This window comes from Epithele typhae (genome assembly GCF_022376455.1).
Source record: "Epithele typhae strain CBS 203.58 chromosome Unknown BXZ73scaffold_35, whole genome shotgun sequence".
Lineage (NCBI taxonomy): Eukaryota > Fungi > Basidiomycota > Agaricomycetes > Polyporales > Epitheliaceae > Epithele > Epithele typhae.
In genome coordinates this window covers 301754-318622 of record NW_025954226.1, presented here as the reverse complement: position 1 = coordinate 318622, position 16869 = coordinate 301754, and the positions used below count along the sequence as shown (strand labels likewise).

General features: G+C 60.1%; 8 protein-coding genes across 8 annotated transcripts; 4 read left to right on the top strand and 4 right to left on the bottom strand.

The window, feature by feature from the left end:
* Positions 1–111: 111 nt before the first annotated feature.
* On the top strand, positions 112–459 carry BXZ73DRAFT_49341 (uncharacterized protein; the record flags this gene model as incomplete). The annotated part of the gene is made up of 1 exon (XM_048020231.1): positions 112–459. A coding segment is annotated over one exon (348 nt), but the record flags the coding sequence as incomplete, so codon positions are not given.
* A 130-nt stretch (positions 460–589) lies between these two features.
* BXZ73DRAFT_102908 (uncharacterized protein) lies at positions 590–1499 on the bottom strand (the record flags this gene model as incomplete). The annotated part of the gene is made up of 4 exons (XM_048015407.1): positions 590–823; positions 888–1076; positions 1294–1418; positions 1481–1499. The coding sequence occupies 4 exons, from the start codon at positions 1497–1499 to the stop codon at positions 590–592; spliced, it is 567 nt and encodes a 188-aa protein (XP_047876416.1).
* Positions 1500–2104: 605 nt separating this feature from the next.
* On the bottom strand, positions 2105–3979 carry BXZ73DRAFT_49227 (uncharacterized protein; the record flags this gene model as incomplete). The annotated part of the gene is made up of 4 exons (XM_048020207.1): positions 2105–2578; positions 2644–3394; positions 3446–3593; positions 3655–3979. 4 exons carry the CDS (start codon positions 3977–3979, stop codon positions 2105–2107), a joined length of 1698 nt encoding a protein of 565 aa, XP_047876415.1.
* Positions 3980–4319: 340 nt separating this feature from the next.
* On the bottom strand, positions 4320–5267 carry BXZ73DRAFT_49234 (uncharacterized protein; the record flags this gene model as incomplete). The annotated part of the gene is made up of 1 exon (XM_048020209.1): positions 4320–5267. The coding sequence occupies one exon, from the start codon at positions 5265–5267 to the stop codon at positions 4320–4322; it is 948 nt and encodes a 315-aa protein (XP_047876414.1).
* A 652-nt stretch (positions 5268–5919) lies between these two features.
* Positions 5920–7844, top strand: BXZ73DRAFT_90918 (TLD-domain-containing protein; the record flags this gene model as incomplete). The annotated part of the gene is made up of 4 exons (XM_048025804.1): positions 5920–7182; positions 7242–7465; positions 7520–7627; positions 7685–7844. 4 exons carry the CDS (start codon positions 5920–5922, stop codon positions 7842–7844), a joined length of 1755 nt encoding a protein of 584 aa, XP_047876413.1.
* Positions 7845–9214: 1370 nt separating this feature from the next.
* On the top strand, positions 9215–13307 carry BXZ73DRAFT_102905 (uncharacterized protein; the record flags this gene model as incomplete). Its single annotated transcript, XM_048015406.1, has 10 exons — positions 9215–9286; positions 9345–9492; positions 9549–9594; positions 9652–9850; positions 9919–10143; positions 11659–11836; positions 11897–12044; positions 12098–12845; positions 12920–13208; positions 13270–13307. The coding sequence occupies 10 exons, from the start codon at positions 9215–9217 to the stop codon at positions 13305–13307; spliced, it is 2091 nt and encodes a 696-aa protein (XP_047876412.1).
* Positions 13308–14058: 751 nt separating this feature from the next.
* BXZ73DRAFT_102904 (uncharacterized protein) lies at positions 14059–14971 on the top strand (the record flags this gene model as incomplete). Its single annotated transcript, XM_048015405.1, has 5 exons — positions 14059–14077; positions 14140–14250; positions 14361–14406; positions 14469–14673; positions 14738–14971. The coding sequence occupies 5 exons, from the start codon at positions 14059–14061 to the stop codon at positions 14969–14971; spliced, it is 615 nt and encodes a 204-aa protein (XP_047876411.1).
* Positions 14972–15117: 146 nt separating this feature from the next.
* BXZ73DRAFT_49326 (uncharacterized protein) lies at positions 15118–15519 on the bottom strand (the record flags this gene model as incomplete). The annotated part of the gene is made up of 1 exon (XM_048020227.1): positions 15118–15519. A coding segment is annotated over one exon (402 nt), but the record flags the coding sequence as incomplete, so codon positions are not given.
* Positions 15520–16869: the final 1350 nt, after the last annotated feature.

The window sequence follows — 16869 nt, the reverse complement described above, 5'->3', positions numbered from 1 at the left end:
CCTGGCCACGAGGAGCACACGCCTCCCACCACCCTCCCTGCGCGCCCCATCCGGCGCCGCAACCGCCCGGCTGGATGCTCCTCCATTCCCTCCGAGCCCGTAGAGCCGTCCAAAAACCCGTGGAAGTGCCCCCACTGCCCGTTCATCCAACACTCGCGCCGCACCCCGGACCTGAAGCGGCACATCGCCACCCACGGCCAACCCCAGATATCGTGGACGTGCCGCGGCGTACCACTGCGCTATGCCGATGACCCGGTGCACACTCGGACGCCGGTCCCGATGGAGGAGGTCTGGGCGGCGGTGGAGTCTGGGCGGGCGATGGTGGGCGGGTGCGGGAAGACGTTCTCGCGTAAGGATGCGCTGACGCGGCACCTGCGGAACCGGCACCTGTCGTGCGCGGGGAGGCAGGCGGTGGAGGACTGGCACATGGAGTGCGGCGACGATGTGGAGAAACTATAGGTTCACGGTCTGTGTCCTGTTTGCTATTCGTTCGCGCGTCACCGTTCCCCTTGAATTGCATCATTACAACGTGTACGACCCCGTGAATACAGCCTGTGTTTCTACTAGTCCATAATACCCTGCAATGCGTCTACAGTGTCCACAGCACCAAGAAAGTCGTACTCGCCACGAGTCCCGCCACGAGCCCGGCGTGACACCGTGTCTCCGCCGCCGAGCTCGACGTGCTCAGTGCCTGCGAGAGGTCAAGCGTCGCTGTCCCGGTATCGTCGTGTATGACTAGTGTTGCGTTCTGTGATGTGTCCTCCGGGTTCGTCTGGCTGAACGCCCACAGGATCGGTATTGACGACAGCGAACTGTTGTCTCTCTGCGTCGCGGACTCGGTGGGTGAGCACGGAGCAGCAATAGCGCCAGTAAGCAGTGGGACGCACCGGGATCGTGAAGCCGTACTGCAGCTTCGCTCCGATGCTGAGAACGAACGTGTTGACATCGACCGTCGCGGTCCGTGGAGGACTGCTGTCGAGGGTGGGCATCACCGTCTCCGACGACGCCGTCCGTTGCGAGAGCGTCACGGTTCCGTCCGGGTTGTTCCACATGACCACCATCGGCGTGTTCGCTACCTGTGTCCCGAAACCACTATCAATTGGTAGCCCCGGGTCAGTACGCAGGTGCAGAGCGATACAGGGATGTACACTCACATGGCCATCCATCCAGGGGTCTCCTTCTGGGTGCTCTTCAGGGTATCTGCACACCGATGTGAGGCACAGTTTGCATGCATCGGGCGATCAAGGAAACTGACATTGGATAGTTGAACCTTGGACAACCCCCACAACGCACATGAGATTTGTACAGACCTGGCCGCCTGTCGAACCAGTCGTTGTTGCTGCCGCAGCGGAAGACGTCGAGGACGAGCTCGAAGTGGAGTCCGCTCGCCGCTGCGGAACGAGGACGGCCGATGGTTCCTGTGTTCAAATACGCGAGCGTTAGCACTCAAACTCGTCGGGCCAATCGCGGGACAGCGCACTCGAGGGGCAGCGGCGCATGTCGAAGCGGAAATAGCAAGTGCAAGGAGGATGAGACGCATGGCGAGCCGCCGGCGGAGGACAGTCGGAAGGGAAGACAAACCTCACGAAACCGAGCACCCGCCTGTTATACCGTAGTGCGTGCGCCTGGATGCTGTGCACCGCCTGCCGCTTCACCTGACGCGGACCTATGACAGGCTGCTGGACTGAACCCTGTAAGTAGAGGACGCCGAGGTTAGCGACCGCACCGAGAATAGATACAACGCCAGGCGCGACTGCGTACGCGGTCCGGACACACCATGCTCTGCAGGCGTTAGAGGTGTGCGCAGGGAGGCAGGGGTGCGCGCAGTGAGGCAGGGGCGTATTAGGGTTTGGACGTGCCCTTTACTCCGCACTATGGCCGTCTTCGGACTTCGCGCGTACATCGAACTTAGAAGGCGCTGTACACGAGGAGCTCGCATGGCAGAGCACTGCGCGCCCCAGTCGATAATCAGGTGATACACATGAGTCATTGCATGCTCCTGAATAGAAGGCGTTGGGCGAAATGACCATCAATGAAACGCTACATAGACCGTTCGATCTACCTAGACGTCATCAACACCAGAAGCCAAAACGGATATAAGCACTTACAACACATCAATATCGTACCAACGACTCGACGAGCCGGCCCTCGGCTGCGAACAGTGTACCACACACCAAGCGCGCGTCGTCCTCAGAACCACGTAGTTGGCCCGGGCGCGGACCAAGGGACTAGTTAAACCAGCGTCAGTTCTACGGCACCGCCTCGGTGAACTAAGTAAATCCCGCTCACTCTCGTTGCCGTCGCACGGCAGTCTATGCCGCATGAGCCACGCCCAGTCCGCGTTCCCAAAATCCCGCTCCGCGCGGAACCGCAACTTCCACAGTGGCCACCGCGGCGACCACTCGGGCAGCGACTCCACCGTGAGGTCGGGGGACGGGACGAGCCAGCGCACGAACGGGCCGAACCCGAGGAGATCGAGCGCGGGCGGCGGGTCCTCGCGCAGCTGGTCCTTCAGCGGCGACTCGCCGTCGATCTCGTTGAAAATGTGGAGGTACCGGACGGACGGGAGCCCTCTGAGCTGTTTAGCGTGCGGGTGAGATGCGGGGGAAGAGGAGGTGCACAGCGGAGGGAGAGTGGACGCACGATGCTGAGGAACGCTTGCTCGTACAGTGCGTTGGCGCCGGGGTTGAGGCTGCAGTCGAGCCGGAGGGCGGTTATTCCCCGGGGGATGAGTTTCTCAAGCAGATCGAGCCTGTCAAGGCATAGCGGGTACTTGAACTCGAGCCCGAGCGTCGTTAGATTCGGCAGCGTGGGGATGACGTCCGCCAGTGGGCTCGACGCGTCTTCGCCGGCCTCCGGGGGGAGATACGCAGGCTGAACGTGGAGACGGCGCAACTCTGTGCGGCCTCGGAGGAATCCGGCGAGAGCGCAGAGGATGTGGAAATGAATGAAGGTGCCTTCCTCGAAGGGCTCCTTGAAGACTATCTTGAACGCGGTGAGGAGGGGCAGTTTGTGCACCGAGAGCTGACCAACGATGGTCTCGAGACCATCGTCTGGTCCGGAATACATGAGGGAGAAGTCACGAATAGCCTTGCAGTGAAGCAAAGTAACGCCCAAGCCATCGACAGTTGCAGTGCAAGTGATCTCGAGAGTATGAAGCCCTTCGAAGGTTCGAGAGGGGAGGCGCCAAATGAGAGCCCCAGGGGCGACTAGATGATCCAGGGTGGTCCGGTTTCGGAAGACGGTTTGTCGCACTTTTTCGAGGTCAGACTCGTCGATGAGATCCATGTGCGAGTCGCTCGACGCCTGAAGATCACCGTCGGGGCCTATGTCGAGCTCAAAACGACGGAGGTTTGTGAATGCTCCCAAGGCCGGATGAGTAAGGCAGGTGATACTGAAAAGCTACCATGAGCCTAGGAGTAGCGCGAGTCAAGGGTCGACTTACGGAAGATGCAGTTCGAGCAAATTTGCACCCATCAGTCCAGCCACGGTTGGCAAGACCCAGGATGCGGGTAGTGGGCGGTTCGCGAACTCGAACCAGCGGAGAGAGTACAGCGATGGGGAGAGCGCGCGCAGTGCACGAAGGAGTAATTCTGAAATTGTGTGATACCGGTCGGGGTGAGCGAATCGTCTGGCACTCTGAACGATACTTACGGATCTCGAACACCCGGTCGGCATTGTGACCAGAGGCTAGGAACGCCTGCACTGTGACCGCCCGGATCGCCGCGGCAAACGTTGGGCGGGTTGAGATCTCCCAGAGGATTTCTTCCGTACGGATGTTCAACTTCCAGCGTTCTCCTTCGTCCATCCGCTGGTTCACGTCAGGACTCCAGGGTCCGAAGTGAAGGTTGACATGATGGAATAGCAAGGGAAAGACGATGGCGTGGAGTTTGCGGGACAGTAGGAGGAATTTTCGCTGGTGGTTGTGGTTTAACAGCCGAATGATGATGTCCCAGAGCTCCGGAGGTAGCGCCTTCATCGTCCGACGGTGTCGTCTCCGTCCATCTTCGAAAGAGGCAAAAAATGGTGACGTGTACTTTTGTGACATAGTCACAACAACATGTAACAAAGTCACAGGCTCACTCGCGCGTATCCAAGCTGAAAATTACAAAGCTATCGCAGACAACATTTCACCTTCTCGCACCAGCATATCGACGAACCACTCTAGCCTCACTCCCCACCATCCCGGCTTACCGCGGAGCCATTCCATCCACTGCTCCTCCACGTCGCTGACCAGACGGCGTCTTCCCGTACCATTGCTCGTGTATTTGAACGGTGGCATGCCAATGTGAACACGCGATATCTCCACCGCAAGCGCCCTAAGCTCCATGTCGAACTTTTGCTGCATTGCCATCCTCTCTTCCCACATGCACAGCTCCGGCAGAGGGCTCGAAGGTGGAGAAGGGTAAGGGAAACGCTGCATCACGAGTGTCCTGAGAGACTCGAGCGGAAGAACCGCGTTCGCCGCAGGGGACGCAGTGGTGTCTGCTGCACATGACGAGCGAATAATCAGTGATCCATACGACGCTCGACGACACGTGCGGAGACGTACCGACCACGCCTTCGAATTCGCGCAGGACGCGCAGGGCCTCCTCTGCGCTGATACCGGCGAACTCGAGAACGACATGCTCGAGTTTCGGCGCGCGCGCTGCCCAGGTGCGCATGTTCTGCGAGCCCACGTCGCTCGTCACCCGGAGGCGCCTGAGCCGCGGGAAGACGGGCCACTGCGCGACGGCGACGGCGGCGGCTTCGTCTGACGGCAGGGGCAGAGGTGCAAAGTGCAGGTGGCCCCCGATGATCGTCAGGTCTTGCAGGACCGGGAAGAGGCAAGAGGATCCGATCGCGGAAGGCAGTGGAACGCCGAGGCGCCAGTCGGACGGCTCCATGTCGACGAGAACAAGGGAGAGCAGATCGGGGGCGACGAGGCGCAAGAGCGTGAGCACAGGCGGCGCGGCGAGCTTGTTGGCCGCCCGGACCTCGTGGCACTGCGGGGCCCCGCGCCGCCTCCCGGAGGTGAGATACAGGTGGCGGACCCTGGGCGGTCTATGGTGGGCAGGACGTGCGCGTTCAGCGAGGAAGCAGGACGTGAAGACTTCGAGAGCGTTGCGGTTTTTGAACCGATCGAGCATCACAGTCCGAAACCGCGACGACCGGACGCATTCCCTGACGTGGCGGGACACGAGAGAGAGGGAGCTCCCGGTGAAGCCGCCGTCGTTGCATGCAGCGGCAAAGATGATGTCAAGGACATCCGGGGGCACACGGTCCATGCGGCGCTGTAAGATACTTCTCATGAGCACTCACTGAGAGCATGGGCGGAGTCCTTACGGTTGAAGATGGGAGCTTTCGGTCGTCAATCGCGATGGTCCACCGGGTGGCGTTGGGAGGCTTTGGGAGGGAGGCGAGGCTGGAGATGAGGATAGCAAGTCAGAGTTATCTAGCACTTTGTGTAGCACCGCTTTCCCGCGCACATACTCGATCGGGTTCACCTGGTGATTCTAGCCGACGACACAGAGCGAGTCGCTGAGCGGGGGTCGCAGTTAGATCTTCCACCAGTGCAGGATGGCAACTTCTGTTGTTCCCTTGTTGTTCTCCGTATGGGTGGTCAAGAGACCCTCATGTTGATGAAGTCAGCAATGGGGCGTCAATGCCAAAGACGATACAGGAGAGAAGGGGCCTCATGGGCGGAACATGTTGCTGGTCAAGGAACAAGATGCGCGTCGTTGGACGAAGCTGGCAAGACTAGTCGAGACTAGTAAGTAGGCGAGTTTACAGTAGCCACGTGGCACTTTAATGCAGCAAGTAAAGAGAGATAGACGCCCTTTGGGGGCAGCCGGCGTGCACCCTCGTTTCTCTGTACCTGCATCTTGCCCGTCCTCCTCATGACACTCACGCCCTGCTGAACACGACTTTGGGAACGTCATGGACGGTCCGACCCCTGTCCGCTTCTCGCCGCTCATTCCCCTACCCGCCCAACAGCCGCACCCACAAGACACAGACGGCAAGGAGGACGTCTTTGCCACCCTCTTCTCCCCACCCACACCCCGCGCTACCCCTACACCATCGGAAAGCGCAGGTAGAAGTGCGGCGGGCCCGTCTTTCAACGCACACGCACGAACGACCTCGGTAGACTCGGATTTCGGGGCGTTCGTCTCCGTTTCCGCCTCTGAGGATCCGCTGGGACTGCAAGGAGAGCCTGACCCTTTCTCCCCGATCCAAACCTCAACATTCTTTGAAGATGCAAGGGTCGCAGCGGACAAGAGACGAAGCGAGGTCTTGGACGAGCTGTTGTTGCACGAGGACGATCCGTTATACTGGCTCTCAGGTGCGGGTTCCGGCACAAATCCCTCACAACTCGCCCCCCCACCCCCCTCGACCTCGACCTCGACCTCTACATCATCGCAGAACGCGTCGGCGGTGCTGCTCGGGGACGTCCTCAACGACTTCGATCCGCTCTCTGCCCCCACACGATCACCGGCCGCCCCTTATGCCGCCTCCGATCTCCTACACGGCACGATGAATCGTGCACACGATTCAGGAAAGCCTCCTCCGCAGGAGAACGAGCTGCTCGTTGACGTTGACTCCGTCGTCGACGCCCTCCACGACGACCCGGAACGAAGGCAGCGACAACGTGCGAATACGAACCCTGGCGAGCCCACTCGCTCGCCCTCGCTCCCGCCATCCTCCCCGACCCGGTTGTCCCGCCCGGAGATCCAGACCGCCCAGTCGTCCTACTTCACGCCCACGACCGGCCTGCCCTCGCGCTGGGTCTCGTCCTTCCTCTCGTCCACCATCCGCACTCCTCGCACAGGGCCCTCGACTCCACCAACCGCAGCCTCGCTCTTCGCCGCACCGGCGCACTCACGCTCGGAGACGGCGGACACAGACGGAGACGGCCTCCCGTCGCACTCGATCTCGTCTTCGCGCTTCTCCACGATATCGCACTCTGCACCGCACACCAGGCACCCTACACACTCGGAAAGCGTGGACGCCGCCATCACGCACGGCACACCGTTCGGGTCGCACGTGTTCGTGCCCCCCACGGGGGCTCCAGGGTTCGCGGGAGATCGGCAGTGGGACAAGGGCTTCGATTTTGACCGGGCTCAGGTTGAACGGCGGAGCGTTCGGCTGGTGGGGCGGAAGGATATGACGAGCGCAGTATTGTCTATCGGCCTCGCGGATACGGTGCGTTCTGTTTGTCCATTCGCTCGTGGAGATGAGGAGCTGAAGAGGATCGGGGACAGGTCCGAACGTTCTTACCTGCGCTCGCCCGGCTTCCGAAGTCTTGGACACTCCTGTACAGCCTCGACCAGCACGGGATCTCGCTCAACACGCTCTACACCCGCTGTCAGGATTTCAAGGGCGGCGCACTGCTTGTTGTCAAGGATTCCGGGGACTCGATCTTCGGCGCGTGGATGGGGCAAGGGATCCATCCATCGAAGGGGGCGTACTACGGCAGCGGCGAGTCGTAAGGGACATGGTCTTTCTCTCTCGAGCGCACCCTGAGTTACGTTGCACCCAGGTTCCTGTGGCAGAAGGCCGGCGCTGACCACGTAAAAGTGTTCAAGTGGACGGGGAAGAACGACTACGTCGCGCTTTGCGAACCCGATTACATTTCCTTCGGTGGCGGGTACGTTACGTTTTCCTATCTTTTCGACTGTGCTTTCTCATGTCAATCTTTATGCAGCGACGGCCGGTACGGGCTGTGGCTGGATGATACGCTCATGGACGGCTCTTCTGCGAACTGCCCGACGTTCGAGAACGAGCCTTTGTGTTCTTACGGCACGAGGCAGGGACAGACCATCAAGTTTGAGTGCGTCGGGCTGGAGGTGTGGGGTGTCGGTTAATGTGATTGAAGGGGCGTCATAAGTGCTCGAACATCCGGAAGGAAGGGACGGAAGGAAGAAAAGAAGGAAGAAATAACATGGGTGGTGTCGGTGAGAACTCATCGCTGTCTCATCTGTCACCCCACCCCCGCTGTCTGCACTGAATGGACTCCTCGCTCGTGTGTCTTTAGAATCTGTATCCCGTACGCTTTAGTCTCGATCTCTCTCACATCAGTACATACACACATACCACACCTCTCATTGCATATTTATTGCCGTCTCCGCTCCTCGTTAATCTATCTTCTTGGCCCTATCCCCCTCAAGCGTGCAAGCCCACTCTTCGCATCCCAACGCGGTCAGATCTTGGACTTCCAGCGTCAACACGTGCCCAGCCAGTCAGCGTGCCGACATTCCGAACTTCCTCGGTCAAGCAAATTTTGCCCGTCACCTGTCGACCAAAGCCGCGGCGAGGCGTCCGCTCGGAGACAGACGTGTGTGCCAAGATTGCGGTGTTGGACCCGGCGAAGGTGCGTAGCGTCCCTGTCTGACAGCCGCGGGGCCTGACGATGTGCTCTGCTGCAGGTGTGGCGTAAGCGCAAGCTGCGACCATTGACTCCTTCTGATACACGCATGGCAAGGAAGGACAGTCGATGGCAGCCCCAGGTGCAAGACACCTTGGTCAGCTACTTATCCTCCGCGGAGCGCTGCTGCCCGCAGGTCTCGGTAGCTCCACCGGCCAATACCCGGTGGATTCTGAGAGGCCGTTACTGTGTGGCGTAGGAGATAAGGTGCTGAGATGCGCAGTCAAGGGTACGTCTTCTCTCTTGCGTGATTGCTGCCGTGCCTGATGTCGAGTGCAGCACGCGAAACATACGGGAGAAGCACCTCGGGCTGTTCGGGTGTATTCCGAGGCAATCGGGAAACTGAGGAAGAGAGAACCGGATCCTCTGGAGCGTCGGAGACAAGAGATACAAGTAATGCGGGTGGGTTAGGTTAGCCGGTTTCCTCGCACTTCGCAACGAATCTAACCAGTTTGACAGAATCCAGAGCTTTCGCGGTCGCGTCCCGAGGCCATGCGTTCTGTCGTTATCTACACCGCCGCGTGCCGCGGAACGCCACCCGTCGTCAGATTCGAACGCTTTGGTGAACATCGAGCCGGAGCTCCCTACGCCCGCCCGAAGGCCGACTCGGCAACCCCATCTTGTCATCCCCAGAGGTCTGACCGCACGTCGTCGCCGCTGGACGCGCGTATTGAGTGGGGCGCCCGACGACGGACACCGTGTAGTAGTCTGGTCGGCGCCCAGTATAACAGGCGTGGGTGCGCTCAGCGGCTTGCAGCAACGGAGCCCCTCCCTCCTCGCCTCTCGCACGGTCTCATCACATCGGCCAACATGCGCTCGACGTTCTCTCTCGCGGTGCTTGGATTTGCTGCTTCCACGGCGGCGCTCAACGTCATCCCTCGTGTGCGTGTTTTTGTCACCTTCCGTTTGGTCGTGGCTCACGGTGTCTTTGTATCCACAGCAAGATTACGGCGGTTACAACCCGCCTCCTTCGGGCCCGTCCTCTACGTCGTCGGCCGCGGCCGCGGTGACCACCGGCCCGACTGGGGGCAAGATCTGCACGGACTTGATGTGCGTGTCGGGGATCGTCAACGGTTCCACAATCCAATGTAAGTCTCCCCCGTCTCCCCGCGTCGCTTTGTCCTCATCCGCTCTGGACGCGCAGACACACTTGAGAGCACCGGGAAGGACAGCCTCGGCTGGATGGCCATGTTCGTCATCCACTTCGCCCCAGTTCTGCCGCGGCTCTGACCATCCTCATCTCGCAGGGGCTTCGGCTCGCAGATGGCGAACACCCCCATGGTAATCATGTGGAGCAACTCAGACGGGAGCGTCACGCTCTCGCAGCGCAAGGCCCCATCGGAGGTGATGCCCACCGTGGACAGCAGCCCCCCACGGGCCGCCTCGGTGGACATGTCCGCCGTTGCGCTCAGCGGCTCGCAGCCGCAGTTCGGGTTCACCATCCCCGTGCGTCTCTTCATCCCTCCCTCCCTCCACTCTTCCTCTGCTTCGAGTGGGCTGACGCATGAGAGCAGACGGACAGCACGTCCCTATCGTCAGTCCCGATCATTTGGGCGTTCGGCACGACGAACCCGGGGAGCTCCGCGAAGGACGCGACGCTCCTGCAGCACGCAGAATCGGGACCAACGAAGATCGACCTCTCAAAGCCGCTCGAGTCGAGCGGGAAGCCGGTGATGGAGTCGAGTTCTGCAGGGGTGCGGAGCGCGCTGCCTGTGGGGATCGCAGGCCTCGTGATAGCAGTCGGTTTCCTTGGGCACTTCATGTGGTAGAGGAAAACACAGAACAGCTGGTATTATTGTACCTATACACGTTTGGAGGAAGGCTTGGGTCACAATTGGGGAAAACGAATCGTTTGTAGAGAAACATGAGATGATGGGAGTCGTCGGAGGCAAGCAGTTCAAAGCGCAAAGAACGAGAACAGACACACATCATCGCCGCATCCCATTCCTTCCCCGGTCGCCTCCCCGTGCACGACATCTGTAGGTTCCTCAGGTTCCGCGCGAGCGCATCTTTGCGCGAGAACGTCTTCCCGCTCCCGCCACCACCGCCCGTCCGCACTGCACCGCCGCCCAGACTTCCTCCACCGCAACCGACGTTGGCGCGTAGACCTGGTCGATGGCGTAGTGCAGTAGCACGCCGCGGCACGTCCAAGGAACCTCAGGATGGCCGTGTATGGCGATATACCGCTTCAGGTCCGGGGAGAGACAGCAGCGCTGGATGAACGAGCAGTACGAGCACTTCCATGGGTCATTCAAGAACGGCTCCACAGGCTCGGAGGGGACAGAAGAGCATCCGACCGGGCGGGGGAGAGGTGGGAGGCGTGTGCCCCTCGTGGCCGGCCGGAAGTGCGCACGAAACAACCCGGGAGTGGCTTTGTGGGTGAGCGAACGACGAACCGCAGGATGTCACCGAGTACCCATCTCCTGTTGGGCCTTGGGTGCTTGCAGACGACGAGATGAAGGGGACTGGGGGATGCGACGCCGATGAAAGGGGACGGGCTGCACGGCCAGTTGTCGCTCACAGCGAGCGCGTTTTTAGAATTCCTGCGTGGATCCATAATCGACGCCTTGTGTAGAATGCTGTGGACGGTGGGGTAGGATCCGAGCCAATGCGTGTGCTACCGCTGCCGCCGCTTAGGGTCGTCCCAGAGGGCATATAGGCAATGTATTCGACGCCGACGCCGAGGAGGCCATCGTTGGGGGAAGGAAGGTGTTCATGCTCGTCGTTCCGTGTGCGCGGAGGGGGTCCAGGTCGATAATAACGTCCAAAGAGCGCCGTTGACGCGCTGTACGACCATGCAGAGGCCGAGGTGGACGTTGAGGAAGGTGGGGGAATGGGATTTCGTGCTAGAACTCGCACCTTGGGGCCAGGATGACGGATCGTCCTCGTGCAACAGCAGCTCGCCCAAAACCTCACTTCCTCTTGTGTATGTGCATTGACCGCTGGAACCTCCAGACTTCTACCTAGAGGACGAGAAAGATGATTGAGGAAGAGCAGGAGATCTACGCCTGAGGCCTGAGCCTACTCAGCTAGACACGTGACTGCGGTGGCGTGGCCGTCGGCGGTTACAACATTGACGTCCCTTGCTTATCCCCGTCAAAGGCGACGTTGCAGTGATGAACCCGCTACCTCCCGAACTCTGGAGCATCATAATCCGGCTTCTAGGAAGAGAAAACCAAAGAAAATGTTTGCTGTTGTCCCGTCAACTCCACGCTCTCGCCTTTCCCCTTCTCTTCCACCATGTCAACCTCCAGTTCGGACTCTGGAGTGCGGACGGTGCCCAGTCGAAGGATGTCGAACGCCACAGGCTGCACCTTCGAACGGAGGAGATCCTCTGGGAGATAGCCACACGCCCGACGTTCGCCTGCGCAATTCGGGCGATCACCGTCCAAGCTTTTATCATGCTCTTTTCTGGTGCTGTGTTCGAGACTCGTGAGTGCCGTCCGACTCTGTGACGAGACATAGTACTGATGCCATGTAATCTGAGCCCAGAACTGCTTACACGTGCTCTGCGCGCCCTCTCTTCCACCCTCACCACGTTCCGCTGGTTCGAGCATGAGCAGTCCCCGATGACCGTGTCGGAGGTGTTGCCTGCCATCGCGCAATCCATGGGTCCTACGTTACGCGAACTCCATCTGCCGTATGTTGCCTCTTCGTCGAAGCCGCCTTTCTCTCTCATGCACATATCTACAGTCTCACTTGCCTTACCAATCCGTCCTTAGGAGCATTCACGAGCCTCCGTCGCTTCGAGCTCGATATTGGTCCTGATGGTGATGCTTCAGGTTACGAAGAGCATGTGGATCTCATCGAAGACTCCGACCTCGAACTTGTGCGGCAGATTGTCTATCGCAACCGCTCCACGCTCCATCATCTCGTAGCCCCTGGTGCTCTCATTTGGCGCCTCCCTTCTCGCGTTTTTGAAGGGCTCCACACGCTCGATATCACAAGTACCACCACTGTGGATGGCCTGCACGCGGTTGTCGGTCACTGCAACTCTATCCGCGACTTCTCCCTTGTCCTTACAGGCCTACATTCGGACGAAAATCTACACACAATCGCCGTCGCTCTTAGGCCCCACAAGCTCCCTCTCCTCGTCGCGTTCAAGATTGTTTTCAAGGATAATTGCATGCCATCTACTGAGAATCATATACTCCTCCTCACCGAAATCGCTTCCTTCCTTTGGGATCGCAAGGGGCTGCGACGTCTCCACATCCAGCCAGCGTATTATTCGCGGCCCGGAGAAGGTGCTACCAGTCCGCTCATTCTCGTCATGCCCACGCTGCCCAATCTGACAACACTCGGTCTGGAGATCGGCTGTCCGCTGAAGCTAGACCGGCTCATACTACTGGAGACGCTTATTCCACCCACCGTTACCGCCCTGCGGCTCGACTGCATCTTCCGCAACTTACACAAGCCGTTCCAAGACCGGTTCCTCGACATCGTGCGTGCCCTCTCCCCTCTCGTCGCCACTCGCGGCCTCCAGGCGGGCTGACTGACCCGGTCGGTGTGGCGCAGATTCGATCGCGCGGTCGTATCAGGTACCTCCACATCTTCGACGAGACCTACCCCGAGTCGGAGCTCAAGGATCGGCTGCGCGAGGATCCCCCTCCCGAGCTCGAGCTCCTCGGCTTCGGCCCGTTCGTGCGCTGGCGGTTCCCGCACCCCGACCCTTCGGTCGACTCGCTGCCGGAGTGGTCGCCCCGGTGGCCGCCGTGGAAGCTGCGGTTCCGGGGTGCGCGCGACTTCGGGAACGCGGACTGGGCGTGGCTCATGCGCCACCGGCTTCCAAGCGACAACGAGGAGAGTGAGTGCCTGGCGGTGGATTTCGCTTGGAGATGGGCCGTGAGCTGACCTACCGTCTTCAGTCGTGTGGTCAGAGCCTGGCCCGAGCTCGTGGTTTTGAGGACGTGGGGTTGGTGCACGATGTGCGATTCGAGGGTGGGGTCTAGTTTTCAAGTTTGTCTTGCTCTGATCGATGTTGTCGGCGTGGTGTGGGTGCTTTCACTCATGGGAAAGACGCGCGCTCACGGTGTTGTGTAGGTATAACGCCTTCTTTCCTAACACAGTATCCTCTCAATGGGCCGTCGTCGCCACTTCGCCGGCCCTAAACTGCGCGCACTGTAGGCATCGAAAACAACTTGCGAGTTCCTCGTGTACACCACGTAGCAAACCCGGGCCATGCGAGCGCGACGTCGGAAGATGGTGTACTGCGAAGTAACCTGAAAGTATATCAACAACCTAAAACATCGCTGCTGACTTCAACGCGACTGCCTCATGCCGAGTCACGCTATGAGTGGCACTCTAGCTCTTGATCCCCACTTATCGTGCGGTTGGTGCGTGTCTCGAGCGTGTCAACATGTCACCTATAGCCGGCGCTGGGGAAGAACTATTCTCGTGCAGTCGCTTACTGTCGGCGTTCTCTGCAGATTTTCGAGCGGTGCGACCGCCGCTCATGAGGTCCGCGTCAACTTGTGGAACAGCAGGCGGTGCACAGCATCGTGCCGATATGCGCACGAGTGCGCTCGCCTGCGGGACGATACATAATAGGCGGGGTGCTCGGGATCGCGAGGCTGCTTCCCCCTTCCAACTGTCATCCAGCCACTGCTCCGCGCCATGCTTCTCATCCTCCTTGCACTTGCTGCGTTCGCTTCGACATGCGCCGCCGCCCCTCGAGTGCGTTTTCCTGTGACTGTCCCGGCGAGTTCGAGTGTTAACGCTCGTGTGTCTAAACACAGGAACTGTCAGACGGCTTTATTCCGCGGCGGCGAGCGGATTCCACTGCTTCGAGCTCGTCCTCGACGTCCTCCGCGGCGATAGCAACAACGACTGGTTCGACAGGCGGCCAGGTCTGTACAAATCTCATGTGCGTTGTGGGGGTTGTCCAAGGTTCAACTATCCAATGTCAGTTTCCTTGATCGCCCGATGCATGCAAACTGTGCCTCACGTCGGTGTGCAGATACCCTGAAGAGCACCCAGCAGGAGACCCCTGGGTGGATGGCCGTGTGGGTGTACATCCCTCTATCGCTCTGCACCTGCGTACTGACTCGGGACTACCGATTGATAGTGGTTTCGGGACACAGGTGGCGAACACGCCGATGGTGATCATGTGGAGCAACCCGGACGGAACCGTGACGCTCTCGCAACGGACAGCGTCGTCGGAGACGGTGATGCCCACCCTCGACAGCAGTCCTCCACGGACCGCGACGGTCGATGTCAACACGTTCGTTCTCAGCATCGGAGCGAAGCTGCAGTACGGCTTCACGATCCCGGTGCGTCCCACCGCTTACCGGCGCTATCGCTGCTCCGTGCTCACCCACCGAGTCCGCGACGCAGAGAGACAACAGCTCGCTGTCGTCGATACCGATCCTGTGGGCGTTCAGCCAGACGAACCCGGAAGATAGCTCGCGGAACGCGACGCTGGTCGTGCACGACGATGCCGGGACAGCGACGCTTGACCTCTCGCAGGCACTGAGCACGTCGAGCTCGGCGGCGGAGACACGGTGTCGCGCTGGGATCGTGGCGGGACTCGTAGCGAGTACGACTTTCTTGATGCTACGGACACTGTAGACGGATTGCAGGGCAATATAGACCAATAGAGAGTGCACGATATCTTTGGATGGGGATGAGGTTGTAATGATACAATTCAATGGGAACGGTGGGCACAGAAAGGACGAGGCGCAAATGAAGTAACTGACGGAACACAGACCATGAACCTAGGGTTTCTCCGCGTCGTCGCCGCAACACATGTGCCATTCCTCCACCGCCTGTCTGCCCGCGCACGACAGGTGCCGGTTCCTCAGGTGCCGCGCGAGCGCATCCTTGCGCGAGAACGTCTTCCCACACCCGCCCACGATCGCCCGCCCAGATTCCACCGCCGCCCAGACCTCCTCCATCGGAACCGGCGTCCGAGTGTGGACCGGGTCGTCGGCATAGCGCAGTGGTACGCCGCGGCACGTCCACGAGATCTCAGGTTGGGCGTGGGTGGCGATGTGCCGCTTCAGGTCCGGGGAGCGGCGAGAGTGCTGGATAAATGGGCAATGGGGGCACTTCCACGGGTTCTTGGACGGCTCTACGGGCTCGGAGGGAATGGAGGAGCATCCAGCCGGGCGGTTGCGGCGCCGGATGGGGCGCGCAGGGAGGGTGGTGAGAGGCGTGTGCTCCTCGTGGCCAGGCTGGACGTGCGCACGAGGCGACGGGGCAGCATTGTGGGCATGGGGAAGGGATGGCGACGAGTCGTAGGACGACACCGTAGAGGCATCTCCCGTCGAGTCTTGGGTACTTGCAGGAGACGACGCGAAGGATGACACGGCATCATAAAGGGAGCCGGGGGATGCGACATCGTCGAAGGGGAACGGGTCGTAAAGCGTGCCGCACGACCAGTCGTCGCTCGCGGCGAGCACGTCCGTGTAGCGCAACGACGAGAGCTCTTCGTAGGCGTTGGATCCCTGCGTGAATCCGTCCCCGATGCCTTGTGAGAGATTCTTGGAGCCGTTGACGAGGCCCGGGGGCTGGTCGTCGCCTAGCGCACCGTCCAGCGCCGAGTACGACGATCGAAGCCACTGTTGCGCGGTGAGCCAAGCATGTGCACCATCGTCGTTGTATGATTCGCAGGAAAGCGATTCGGAATGGGAGGCGGGGCGAGGGAGGGAGTCCGCCGGGGGAGAGGTGGTGGTGGAGGAGGGCGACGACGGATAAGCCGCGAGACTAACGATCGGTGTCAATCGCTTATGTAACACTTATACCGCAACTAGTCACTCACTAACGGAGCTGTAGATCACCCGTGGATGGCTCGTTGATGTCGCGGGAAGGCTTAAACGTCTCTCCTTCGGTGCTGCATTTGTTCACTGTGCCAAGAATGCCCGGAGAGTGGCAAAGGAGGTCGGTGTATGCGTCAAAGAGGTGCTGGGTGAGATCCATGTGGATTTGGGCGGGAAAAACGCTGGGGACGTCGGATTTTCGCGGGGGAAGCGGTAGGAGGGGAGAGAGGTGGGTGGGTGGCACATCCTGGCGCACAGCGGAGACTCATGGCGGCGACGGGAAGGGCGTGGTTGAGGGGGCGAGAGGGGAGGGCGAGAGAGGTGAATGAGAGCAAGATGATCTGCCCACGGTCTCGGATCTGAGCTGAGGACGTGAAGAGGTGGCGATGCTCGCGCGTGGCCTTTGCACGTGCGCGCCACGCGAGGGCCCAGCGCCGGGACCTGGGACACGCAAGCGCAGAACGTTCATCGTCGTCGTCGTCTCCCATATCTACCCAGATCTAACCCAACCGCTGCCGCCGCGACGACACTCTTGTAATTAATGCACACGCACCTCTTAGTAACGCAGCCGGATACCATTGTCGTCTACAGCGGAACTGACTTCGTCTCACATGCGGTGATCGTCGACGGCTGGCGTGCAAAACGAACAACCAGGTAAACGCGCGGGATCAATTGGAACGGTAAGCCGCACTAGACCGTTGAAAGGAA